The following is a 13,663-nucleotide window of genomic DNA, read 5'->3' on the forward strand; positions in this document are numbered from 1 at the left end:
AATTAATATGTTTCGTAGCTCCTGGTGAGTAACTGGCATATATTTTTTTTCCCTTTCTTATAAACAGAGCTATCTGCAAGGCAGCAGGACCATAAACCTGTTATTTCTGATTCTCAGAGACTCAGGGCATCTTAGGAGGACCAAAGGATCCTAGCGTTCCAATCTCCTGTTTGGTTTTGTTCTGTTCTAATTCACTTCATCTAAACTCGGCTTTAAATTACCGTGTGTCATTTATCTACCGTGTAGATTGTGCATGGCTAATTTTCCAGTCTAGGCTGCCTCTTCCTTGCCAATCAACAGACCTCTAGGTCAACTGACTACATCAATCAGCTGGTATGTGCTAAAGGAATGCAAATTAATTTTAATATTCTGGTGAGAAAAACAATCAGGGAGGCTGAGCTCTGCAAAGGAAATAGCACAAGTTACACTTCTTGAAAAACATAGTATCTCTGTATTATTTGATGCTCTTGGAGGAGCTGTGCTTGGTTCTCTCTCGTCCTGGTATAGATGATCCTATTTGCCTGTCTAAACCCCAGGCCACTCCGCTCCCCCAACTACGCCCAATCCTCCTCCCCTCTCTCCCTGGAATAGGCCAAATCCGTTCAAGCCCCCAGTCTCTGCACTTGCTGTTTCCTGTTCTAGGACATTCTTACCCTCTATCTTTACTTGGCTGGGCCCTATGGAGGGCCTTCCCAGACCACCCCATCTAGACTGGTCCTGCAGCCCATTTGGGATTTCCTACTGTTTCTTGCCCTGTTTTATTGTTGGCATGGCTCTCCCCAGTATCTGAAGCTGCCTCAGGTATTTCTCGTTTCTTGTTCTCTCTCCCCCTCCTGAAATGCAGCTTCCCTGAGGACAAGAACCGTTCCATCCTGTTCAGTCCCGGCTCCCTGTGCCTAGCACGGTGCCCAGCACAGAGTGGGCGCCTGGGGATTATTTTCAAGATGAACGGAACAGCGAGCAGATGGGATCTGTGTGAGTGAATACTGATGGCCAGAGCCCACGCCCAGAGAGCAGGTTGCATTTTGTTCCATTTTCCATCAGAGGCAGCAGGGAGCGGCCCCTGGTGAGGATGGTAACTATGGCAATAAGAGGCTTTCAGCACCTTTTCTCCAAGCCATCATCAGCCTGCCCTCTCCCTCCCTGACGTGTGTGCGGCCTTAGCTTGCGGGCAGCTATCAGAACTTCCCCCCAACTCCATCCTCATTAGCTTCACCTATGCAGATTGAGTCCTTTTTATCTTCACGCATAGATCAATGCCATCAGCCCTTAATCATCTGTGTTGCTCTTTTCTGAACTCTGCCCCATCTGCTGATGACTTCGTGGGTGGCCCAGAGACAGCGCTGATGGCCCAGGATGACTGCAGGGGTCCATCCCCTAGGTTTGCGGGGGGGGGGGGGGGTGGGTGGGGGGGGGGGGAGGCGGGGCTACTGATGAAGCATTTTTGGACACGAGCCTTGCCTTACGCTTCTGCTGCCTCTCTCTGTCCCCTAAAGGCCCCCTGCCATCCCCTCCTGCAGCCAGCCTTCCAGAGTCCACGCTAACAGACTGATGCTATGGGTAGGGCACAGGGAGAGGGCACGTGTCCTGCCTGCCTGGGCTGCCAGCCGGATGGACGGACCGACAGATGGGCCACCAGGCTGCTTCTCCACATGGCGGGAGAGGGTCTCCCTGTGCAAGTGCTCTAACAGACAGAGTCCCTGGGACAGAAACAGGTGCAGGAAAGTGAGATTGTTTTTGACCTTCTGCCCTGAAGACTACTGATTTGTTTGTTGATAGAAAACTTTGGAAATCTGTCCTGAAATAGAACAGAGCCCCAACTCTGAAGCAAATGTAATCAAAATGTAAGGAGCTGCTGCAAAGAAATCAGGAAGTGAGAGATGAACTCTTTGGGTGCCGGAGGGCAAAACCTGAGAGATGGTAGGTGTAATGAAGAAGTTATAACTTTAATTATAGAGAGACACATTTTACCCTATCTCTGTCAGACAGGTACTAAAGGGCTGACTGCATCTTGCTAATACCTCTTGGAAGAAATACTTATAAAATAGCGGACAGTAGAGAGTTATTAGTTAAAAAAGAAAAACAACAAGGCTTGTGCTGCCCTAGCAGCTCCCAGGGAGAGGTGCTGGGATCTGGCCACATCATTGCTGGTAGGGTTTTAATTTTTTTTAACTTGATACCTTACGTCCTGTGAAGTGCATAAGCTTAAGGGAACACTGACGAATTTTTGCCCCTTTATACACCCCTGTATTAAAACATTTCCAGCAGCCCCAGGGGCTCCCTGGTGCCTCCATTCCCTCCACCCTCAAGGGTAACTATCATTCTGGCCTCTATCACTTTAATTAACTTTTCTTCTTTTTAACTCATAAATATGTACTCTTTTGTGTCTGACGTCTTTCAACTCTGTCAGATCCATCCACACTGAGGCATGTATCCAAGCTCTTGCTTTCTCATGCTGTATGACAGTTCACTGTATGAATATTCTATCATTTATTTACCCATTCTAGTACTGATAGATATTTGGGTTGTTTCCAGTTTGGGGCTGTTATGTATAAAGCTGTTTTGGATACTGTACCTATGCATATATAAATGAGTGGACCTAAACACTCACTTCTGTTGGATTTATGCCCAGAAGTGGAATGCTTGGATCCCAGCGTAAGCATATGCTTTTAGCTTTCATGGGTACTGCCAAACAGTTTTCCAAAGCGCTTGTACCATTGTGCACTCCCACCAGCAGTGTATGAGAGTTCCAGTGGCTCCACGACCTTGCCAACACTTGGTATTATCAGTTTGGCAGACATGGACTAGTATTTCATCGTGGTGTTCGTATGTGTTTTCCAGATGACTCATGAGGGGTCAGCACCTTTACATGGGTTTATTGGCCATTTTGTGAAGGAAATGCTAAGGAGAAGATCAGAAAATATCACCTCGCCCAGTTCTCTCAGGACATGATCTACTTCTACTTAACAGAGAAGATAATTCCACGGGGCTGGAGCCCTGTCGACTGCCAGGCCGGACTTGTCCCATTCTCAGGGGCCATCCTTGTGTCTCTCTCCTTTTCTGCACTTTCAGAACAGATGAGCTCTTCTGTCAAAGGCTGTCCACTATACTCCCTCTCTTTTCTGCACATCGCCTCTGCTCGTTCTTTCCCCTCTGCTTAGACACCTGCTCAAGTCCTTCCTGTCACAATAGCAACTGTCTCTTAGCAACAGCACCGTCACTACTCCAATCCCTTGACTGCAATACACACTGCCCACCATGTCTTCTCTCCGTCCCTCCACCACTAAGCTCTGGAAAGTGTCCTGCAGTCACTGGCTATTCCTTCCCTCTTGTGGGCTGCTCCCCTGCTGCTGTTTCATGGACACAGCCCTGACACAGGCTGAAAGACGTCCTGGCTGTTGAAGGGACCAGAGACATGTGAGGCCGCATCACGCGTGGGCACTGCTGACAGCTTCCTTCTTGGTATCATCTCTTCCTTGACTCCCGTGATCCACGGATTTCTCTCAGGAGTTGCTTCTTGAACTTCTCTATGGCCTCCTGTATTTCCTATGGGCAGTGTTTCACCCCCTCTATTCTAATTCTACACATTTTCCTTCTGCAAATTCCACTCCTGTGTCCTCAACTACCATGCACAAACGGATGCAACCCACATCTTCTTCTTCAGCCCTCAACCATGCACAGGACATCATGTAGATATACCACGGCCATCTCACACTCAGCAGCTTCAACTCTGAACTCACAACCTTCCCTACAGATCTGATTCTTTTCTGCTATTTCCAGGTTTCACAAATGGTACCACCCTTTGTCTGAGCCAGAAACCTGGAAGTCATTCTTGACCCTGCATTCTCCTTCCTCCGCCATGAGACCACTTTCCCTACTGCGTATAAGGAATGCTCCTTCTCATGAGGGCAAACGGGTTTTCTTTAGCATGTCAGCTCCAAAGGACTGGAAGCAGATTCCTGTAGTCTACTGCTGAGAAGACTGGTAAGATCACGCTTGAGCTTGGGGAGAAGGAGTGTCATGATCCATTAATTACATCTGCCATGGGCACAGGGATAGAGGGGAGCATATGGCTTCCAACCTCTATATTTGCTGACCGTGGGTTTTATGCTGCCAAGAATATCCTTGCTTTTTTATGTTCTTGACCAAAGCCTGCTAAACTTTCAAGATCCATCTTGATTCCCCTCTTCCTTCCTCACATCTTCCCCCCAGTTCTCCAGTTCACACTGATTTATGGACTTCCTGGCCTGTCACAATGCTTCCTATGCACACTTTACATTTTAACTCTTTATTATCATGTACTTTTAGCAATTGTCTCAGGCAAGTAAATCTTACTCCAAGAAAATCCTTTGAAATTCTTCTGCACACTGACCACATGTATATGCTTCTGCAGGGGCAGCACAGTCTGGGCTGTTGGGCGGGTCTCAGTCAATTCTTATAGTATTACAAGCAGTGACGGCCCCTCTCCACCCTCCTGGGAGGCTGAGAAACAGACTCACCGAGCAGCTGGTTGGCAGAAGAGGTGGTGAGGTTAAATTGCTGCTCCAGATACTTCCCCAAGAAGGCAGCGAAGCCAGCCACCACTGCAATCTCCATGCAGGCGGCCAGGATGATGCAGGTAAACACAGGGTTTGAGAGCAGGTGTTTTGTGACCTTCGGGATCACTGCAGGGAGAGAAGCAGAGGACCAAGGTCACACACTGCACTCCCAGGCCTTCTGCCCCCAAGGCCCCACTTTGACCCATCTCAGTAAACAGCATCAGGAATCACCTGGTTGCTCAGGCCAAAGCCTATAACCTGTTAAGTCAGCCATAATTGTGAAAACTCTGGCTTCAAAATATATGCTGATGTCTTGTCAACTAAACTGACAACTACTAAAGCAGGAGAAACTACACCATGACTTTTCTTTTTTTTTACAGCACACTTGAAACACTATTTTATAAGCCATCACAAGTTATTTCCATCCAAAAAAAAGAGGAGTTTGGGGTTTGTTTCTCAAAAGGGAAAATATAACTTAATTGTATTATAAGTATAAATGTATTAATTATATTAATACATCTAAGTATATATTATCAATATACCTGTGATGAATATTTATAATGGTGTGTGTTAAGAAAATATATTTAATCTTTTTTTTCAGCAACTTGTTTTTTTTTATTTTATATTGAAATATAGTTGATCAACAATGTTGTGTTAGTTTCAGGTGTACAGCAAAGTGATTCATGTATACATATACATGTATCTATTCTTTTAAGAAAATATATTTCATCTTAACAGTTTCAAGAAAGAAATGATAGTGTATGTATATGCATACACACATACACACGCACACACAATACATATATAATCCAGCCTCCACCCACCCAGCCCCCTTCCTTCTCACAACCACATTCGCCTGGCCAAGCTTCCATGAGCTTTCACTTGGGGAAGACTAGGGTCTTGGTTTTCACTCTTGATCCAATATAATCCTCCCCTATGCAGTAGTCAATGGGATCAGGTCAAATCAGCTTCCTACTCAAACTCCACAATGGCCAAAATCCACACTTGGTACGATGGCCCACAGTCTGCCCCTTGGCTATCCGATCACACTTCTGATCACTCTCCATCCTCCCTCTGCTCCAGCCCCACCGGCACCTGGTCCTCCCCACCCAGCTCTTTGCACCAGGGCTCTTCCCTCCATTAAATGCTCTGAACCCAGATCTTTGCTTCATCTCTTCCTTATTCCTCAGGTGGTCTTTCCTCAACACCCAAGGCAACCTAGAAGCTGCTGCCCACCCAGTCCTGATGCTCAGGGCTCAGATGAGAGTTGACGGTGGGCAAAAGTGCTTTGTGGCTTGTGTACTGCTTTAATTACCAATGGAGCCAAAGCAGGTTTTGTTGAGGTGATGCATTTCAATCTTATTTTATTATACTCTGTTTTTCCTAAAGTAGGTGGTTTCATAAACCACTCAGATTTCCTTTTAATTTAGTGCTTTTACAAATGAGAGATTTGGGTTTCTTAAAATCCTTTGAATGTAATCACATTATTTGGCTCTTTCCAGCCATTAGAATCCTTTGTACATGGTCTTTGACCAGATCTCCTCAGCTATGGAGTGATGATATATCCTGGCAGTAGGCAAGGGGTCTGGGGGTATCAGGACAACCCTATCATTTCAATACTTATGCCATTATTTTGATGTGCACTTAGTAAAAAAAAAAAAAAAAAAGTTAACTAAAAGAAAACTGATAGATCAAATGCATGGTTTCATGGCTACCATAGCTTAAGATGATGCTAGGTTAAATAAAACAAGTAGATTTAAAGTTATTTAAAGAGAAAGTTATGTAAATGACGGTACAGGTGGTAAGGAAATAGGCAAAAATGTGTAAAAGTGGTGTAGCAGTGACAAGTTAGGGGACCTCTGTTCTGCTGTACTCATAATAATGTGGAACATTTGGCATGTGATGTACTTGTTTCCTTCCACCTGTGTAAATAGAAAAAGATAAAACAGAGTCCCAGATGTAGCAAGTACTATTCCAAGTCTAGGAAAAACCAATCAGTGCCCATGGTCATACAAAATAAACAGGTGAGCAATGTCTAACACTGCATTCCAAGGTAATGAATTAGCCAGCTGTCCTAAAGAAGAGAGCTAATTACACAGGCTCAATCTCATTTCCTAGGAGATGAAACCTCTAAATGGCCCAACTAATTAGAATAAAATAATAATAGGAGATACATAAGTTTTTAATAACGTTAACAGACAAGCTCAATAAATCAAAATAACAGAACAATGGGTCAGGAACTGGCAGATACACACAACATAAAATTTATCATTTCTGGGAAAGATACCAAGTTTCAAAAATGAAAATCTCTATATAAGACAGGGACTTAAGGATCCTTTGACGTACTAAAAGGAACTTAGCTATGGGAATGGACTGAGCCAGATGATTGGAGGCTCAGAATCACTGTGGGCTGAGCAATCTGATTCTGCATCCCAACCGAGAAACAACCAGACAATAACCAGAGCTGGTGGCCTCAGCGGTTCCATGGTGGTTTCTCGTTAAACTACTAAAATCTTAGGAAGGTAACTCTTGGATTAAATAAATGTGTGTGCACACATGCACAAAATAAAACAAAAACTTTAAAAATGGTAGGAATAAAAATAAAGATGGTGAGAAAACAACTCTAAATCCATGGTATTTATATATTTATACCTGCTTTATTGCAAGGGACTGGCCTTTATGCGTGTGTTCTGTTCATTTTTTACAGGGTTTCGAGCATTCATAATAATCTGACTTTTTTAGAAATGTCATCTCAAATATTTGTCTAGAAGAGGTTACACTTAAAATCTATGCTTAGGGGCTTCCCTGCTGGCACAGGGGTTAAGAATCTGCCTGCCAATGCAGGGGACATGGGTTCGAGCCCTGGTCCAGGAAGATCCCACATGCTGCGGAGCAACTAAGCCCGTGTGCCACAACTACTGAAGCCCGCGCGCCTAGAGCCCGTGCTCCGCAACAAGAGAAGCCACCGTGATGAGAAGCCTGCACACCGCAACAAGGAGTAGCCCCCGCTTGCCACAGCTAGAGAAAGCCCGCGCACAGGAACGAAGACCCAGTGCAGCCAAAAATAAAATAAATAAAATAAGTAATAAATTTTAAAATAAATAAATAAATAAAATCTATGTTTAAATGTTGGAAAATTTTCCTTTGTTAAATTCACATTATTAAGTATTGTAAAAATATTTAGAGGAATGTTGACTGTGTAATGTTCAAAAATGTGTACTGTTTGACAAATATAGAAGATGACTACATTGGGCATAAACAGAAGGTAATGAAGTAAGTATTTGTCTTCATAAACAAAAACCCCTTGGATGTTAAGACTCCATCGTCATAAATCACCGCTAATGAGTGAAGGCTGATTTGCTATAGTGTTTGGCACATTGTGATGGTATAATGTACCTGTGACAAGGGGCTGGCTGATTATGTCACAAAACACCAAGCTTCGCAGAGAGTGGTATGGATTACGTGGGCAACCACGGCACTTCCTTGTAATAAATGAATTTGAGAGCCCCCAGCTATTCATGTTTTGGCGGGTAATAACACTGTTGCCCCATCATTGTAGTCTTTTGGCATTAAGATATCTAAACTTTGGAAACACTGTTGACAAACAGTCAGCACGTTGGGCACATTCTAGGAAAACCATCCTGTACCATACTTTTATTGTAGGCTTCATTTACTTTGTTACAGTGCAGACTCTTTAGATCTGGGGACTTCAGTAGGAGAAAGCACCACGGCCACACTTGCTTGCAAATAAAACTGCTGCTGAGCTGACACCGCCAGCATCCTCCAATTAGGAACTATGTTCTCTGGCTCAGAAATGATGCCAATGAGGAGTTGAGTTTGATCACGTTAACTGTTTGGGCCTCGGTACCTCCTTGTCCTTGATCATGGCCATCGTGGTTTATTTGGGGATGACGAGGGCACTTCTCAACAAAGGCAACTCCAGCTGATGGAACATTTTCATACTTCAGCAAGCATTTTAATTATTCCAGAGATAAGTCCATTTCAGTTGGAAGGATTCCTTGTCAAGATAGGAGCCTGCCTGCTTTTGTTTGAATATCTAATGACTAATTTTGCCTTGGATTAGATGTGAAAATCATTAGGTTTGAGGATTATCTGACTGAAGGCCCAGGGAAGACTCAGTGGGCCTCATCTGCATGAAGAGCATCCTTTTTTCCGCCTATACCCAGCCGATTCGCCTCCAGAAATGACAGCTTCCTCTTGTGTTCAGCTATTTTCCTCCCAGTTTCTTCCTCCCATCCTGGGTTTTATTGCAATGACTTGTAGTACTGTCAAAGAAGATTCCTTTCCAAAGGTTCAATCTACCCTCCAAAGCCCCAATTTGAAAAGGGGTATTAATTAGCTTGACCCTAGCGTTGGCTATCCCAGTGTTCCAAGCTTTTTCATGCAAATGGATTGTTAAGCCCATAAAATGATAACTTTCCAAGGTGGCAGTAGCTAATGAGGTGGCCCAGACAGATAGAAATTGGTGAACCAAGGCCACACCAGGCTACCAAACACCTACAGTCTCCCAGAGCTATTTGCCTCTCACCTTCTGATTTAGCCTCAGAAATTGGGAGCTGGGGTAGGAGGCAGGCAGGCTTGTACCATGCAGCCTCACAGCTAGGGAAACCTTTTCACCTCTCATCAGGAGCACGGTGCTGCTACTAGCGGAATGGTACAAAGTTGGGAGTGATCTCCAGGGAAAACAAGTTTGCTACTGCTAGTCTTTGGAAGGCAGTCCTGTAGGATGGAGTTTCTTGGAAAACTGTGGGTTCTCCAAGAGGGAGAAAGGCAGGTTTAGAGAAGTTGTGAGGATTAACCCTGACAGAGCATTTCCTGTAGGCCAAGTACCATTCTAACTGCTTACACATCCACTCGCATTATCCTCACAACAAACTGTGTTCCTGGGATGATTAAAATCCTCCATTTACAGATGAGAAGATGGAGGCAGACAGTGGCCCCATGGTTAAGGAAGCAAAGCACCTGCTGCCACACAGTGTGCTTATAACCATTGTGCTGTTCTGCTCTGGGTTCTGAGGGGTGCTGTTGTTGGCTTGAGGACTAAGCATGCAGGCTGCCCCTGGTAATCAAGCTGTGGCTTAATTCTTAGAATGAAGAATAATAAAACATTCCCACTGGGGTTAGGGAAAATGAACAGATCTGACATGACTAAGGGCTTAGTCCATGTCGTTTGAAGGCAGAGAAGTAGGAGAGGAAGGGAGGGGGACAGAGGAATGAAAGAAAGGATTGGAGAGCCTACAGAAGAGCCCTGTACCACAGAAAAGGTTTCACTGAATAAGGTTGTATAAAATAATGGCTAAGAACCTGGTCTAAGGAGCCAGGTCATTGGGATTTGAATTCTGGCTTCAAGACTGACCAGAGCACATGACTCCATCCCATGGAGTGCCACAAACATGAAATGAGACCCACTGCATGTAAAGCATGTGGCCCAGGGCTTCTAGTCTAGAATACAGGTAAGAGTCTGATGGGATTAACGGCAAAGATTTACTGTATAGCACAGGGAACTGTATTCAATATCCTGTAATAAACTATAATGGAAAAGAATAGAAAATATATATACACATATATATATGCATAACAATCACTTTTCCATACATCTGAAACTAACACAATATTGTAAGTCAACCATACTTCAGTAAAAAAGAGTCCAATAGGATTAATAGTAATCAATATAATAGAAGTAATCCTTGGCTATGTTAGGGAGAGAGCCCTTGGGCTGGGAGGAGGACATCAGGCTTCCTACAGGAATGCCTATGTGATCAGATGTGATGAGTAGAGTGGGGAAGAGACTGGAGCAGATGAACTGAGCTCCTGGGAGCTAAAGGCTTTCCAAGAAGATCCCCCTTCTGCAGGGGGCTGTTCAGCAGGTCAGGGGGTCAGGAGGCACAAGTCCTTGTCCACTGCCCTTCCTGAGAATTGGAGGTACTCTGGGAAGTGCTCAATGTGGGGCTCAGTTATACTCCCCTTGACCCTCAGATCTCTCTGCCTTCAGTCTCTCTACTGAAGTTGGCCTTGACTTTCTTTCTCTTTAATAACACTTCTGTCAATACAGCATGGTTAACATCTCCCAAGATGGGAGATGGAGCCAGTCTATGCAACTGCTCAGGAATCATGACAATGACCGCCAAAGCCTGCCTCGCAACCAGTGTTGGATGGGCACCGTGGCAAGGTTTCTCATTTTTAACTCTCACAACTATTACAACAGGGGGTGGTCCTACCATCCTCATTTTAGACCCAAGGAAACCAAGGCTCCCTTGAGAGGCTGAAACCCAACAGTCCGCATCCCAGAATACAAAACAGAGAAGCGAAGGAGGGTCGATTTGAACACAGTTCTGCCTGCACTCTGGGACTCATCTCTAAATCTTCAGATTTCTGGGTGGGGCCTCGAATCAACAGAAAAGTACTTTCCTGAAAGGTGAGCCACCATGAAGTGCTTCCCAACATAGGAGACCCATGACCAGAAGAGAACAGAGGTGGGGGGGATCTGGGTGAGATAAATAACAGTATTCAAGTCATGACCAAAAAAAAAAAAAAAAAAAATGAAAGAGGAAGGAAGAAATAATGGAGTGGAAAAACACACCATCATGGAGGCACAAGAGTGAAGCCAAGGTAGAGCGGATAGAGCAGATACTGGGAAAAACGAAGTTTCATGGAGTAGCGTGAATGTTCACCAGCCACCAAGTTGGTTCCCACATGCCCAGGGCAGGCTGTCATCCTGGCACCACCGACCCCACTGGACACCCTTGTCTGGGTCCTCCCGTCTGTCTCATAGGAGGAGCCAGGTGCTCTCAGGTAGAGCAGAGATGGAGCAGCTCCAGCCCCAGACATGGGCATTGTGCCTGGTAAGAGCAGATGCTTAATACATGCAAGGTAGATTAAAGAATCCAATAAAGAAACAAATGAATCGCATAGCCTTGAAAGGTAACTGTCATAGTCTCTTCAGGAACATTAGCTGTAGAAACAGAGACCAATTTATGATCACACCATTCGAGATGTTCCACAGGTTCATGGGTTGTGAGGAAAGTGGGAATAATTAGCTAATACAGTCATTTCCATCACTGATTCTGGAGGTGCCTAAACCATCCCTTGAGTAGGTAGGGGTGAGGGAAATCCCAGTGGGAGGGAAGGCCCGTGGTGCCTCCCGGAAGCAGGTGCCTACCATGAACTTGGCCCCAGACCAGCAGCCTTGGGCCCCCTGTGGCCTCATCACTATAGAGGAGCCCATCCCCCAATCTCTGCCCGGGGCATCCAGGGGAGCTTCTAGCACCCTCTCACGGCTAACTTTGAAAGCAGTAACTACCAGGCTTCTGTCTGCCCATCTTCAGTAAGGTAATAATAGGCAGACAGTAACACCTCCCTTGTATGGAGAAGGTCATGGTTTGAAAGAACAAACAAGAAGCCATCAGCACAGGAAATGAGCATCTACAGCGAAATCCAAGTGTCAGATGGGTGTGGATCGGTTAGGACAACCCAGAGCCCATCAATTCCACCGACTCTTGAAAAGTCACCACCTCCTTACAGCCACCAAGGAGGAGCAGTGTGGTTGCCCACTAGCCAGTTTAAAGCAAGAACTAAGTGTCCACAGAGGCATGTCTAGCAACTGCAAGCTGCTGCTCTAAACTGGGGTCATCCCAGTCATTTCCTGGCATCAGCAGTGTGAAGTCAGAAACATGATCCCCACATGATTTCAGAGGTGGAGGAAGGAGCTTGGGAAGCAGCAGGCTCTTATTCAGACCCCAATATTGCATCTTTCCATGTTGGCCGCAGACAGAAAATGACTAAGGAAATCAAGAGTCTTTCGTAAGCGAACGGCCACTTTTATAACTTCATGCCAGCCCCTAGAACCTTCTCTGGGAGCAGGGCGCCCCACCTCAGCGGTGGCCAGGCTCACTGCGTCTGACATTCACAAAAATGCTAACGATGGGAGAATTCATTCCTGGGAAGTCTGGAAAGAGAAACAGCAGTGTGCAGAAAAGAAACGGTGAAGCCAAGTACCCAAGCTGACGTATGTGCCCATCTCTAAACCTAGGCTTCCTAATGCTACTTCCGGAAGTGCTGGGTTTACAGCAGGTCTTCTCAGAGCCTTCAATATGCTAACGTCAACCTCCAAGAGTCATGTCACAGACTGTCCCAAGCTTATCTCATCAGCGGGTCACCTCCCCCATTTTATCTTATATGCAACTGCCAGAGAAATTAGCCCCTGGTGGAGACCCCTCAAGGGACCCCCACCAGCTCTGACATTTGTTTTCTCCTGGGAGCTCACTTACAATCTTCTGGGGAGCTTTAAAGACACCCAGATGCCTGGGTCACCTCTCCCCCATCCCCCTTCCCCACCACAGACTCAGAGAATCATAATTTGTAGGGATGCGGCCCCTGAATATGTGTGTTTCAAGAAAGCCCACATGCAATGCTGACTCAAATCCCTAGTTGGGAAACAATGGCTCATAAAATAAAGTCCAGTCTCATTAGAAGGGCAATGAGAAGGCCCTCAATAATTCATTCATAATTTTACCAAAGACTTACTGGGCAGCTTTGGATACCAGGAACTCTGCTGGATGTGGAAGCTGAGACCAGCCTGCCTTCTATCATGACCTTCCCTAAATCCTCTTCCCAAAACCAGATGTCTCTCTTCCATGCACACCTCAGGCATCCCAGCCCAGAAGCCTTTGCCCTCCCCTCCATCCACGGGAATCCTGCTCGTCCTTCAAGATCAGGCTGAAATGCTGCATCCTTCACACACCTGTCTTCAAATCCTCCCTCTGTGGTCCTCACTATATCCCTTTGAACCTCCCATAATCCTCGCCACCTTCTATCCTGTATCATAGCAACACATCATAAGTGCCGGAAGAGTTAGCATGAATAAAAGAGTCCTGGGATCCCATAAGTCTGAGAAATATAAACTAAAGCAAAGCCAGACAGCTTTCCTTAGAGCTGGCCTTCTCAGAGCCTTTAACACAAACATATTCTACGACTCTCCAAGAGCGTCACAGTATACATATGGTTTCCCAGCTTATTTGGCCATGTAACCACTACTCCCGGTTATTTTTGTTGATCTGTTTTTCTCTGAGCATCTCAGAGGACTCACGTTCCAAGGAACTCCCATT

General features: G+C 45.4%; 1 protein-coding gene across 2 annotated transcripts in view; it reads right to left on the reverse strand.

The window, feature by feature from the left end:
• Positions 1–13,663, reverse strand: part of SLCO3A1 (solute carrier organic anion transporter family member 3A1) — a 318,155-nt gene that overhangs the window by 40,083 nt on the left and 264,409 nt on the right. For both annotated transcript variants that reach the window (XM_019945795.3, XM_019945794.3), the window contains exon 5: positions 4,500–4,664. In XM_019945795.3, the coding sequence (XP_019801354.2) occupies positions 4,500–4,664 (165 nt within the window). The remainder of the gene's footprint in view (positions 1–4,499; positions 4,665–13,663) is intronic.

This window comes from Tursiops truncatus, chromosome 2 (assembly GCF_011762595.2).
Source record: "Tursiops truncatus isolate mTurTru1 chromosome 2, mTurTru1.mat.Y, whole genome shotgun sequence".
Taxonomy (NCBI): Eukaryota; Metazoa; Chordata; class Mammalia; order Artiodactyla; family Delphinidae; genus Tursiops; species Tursiops truncatus.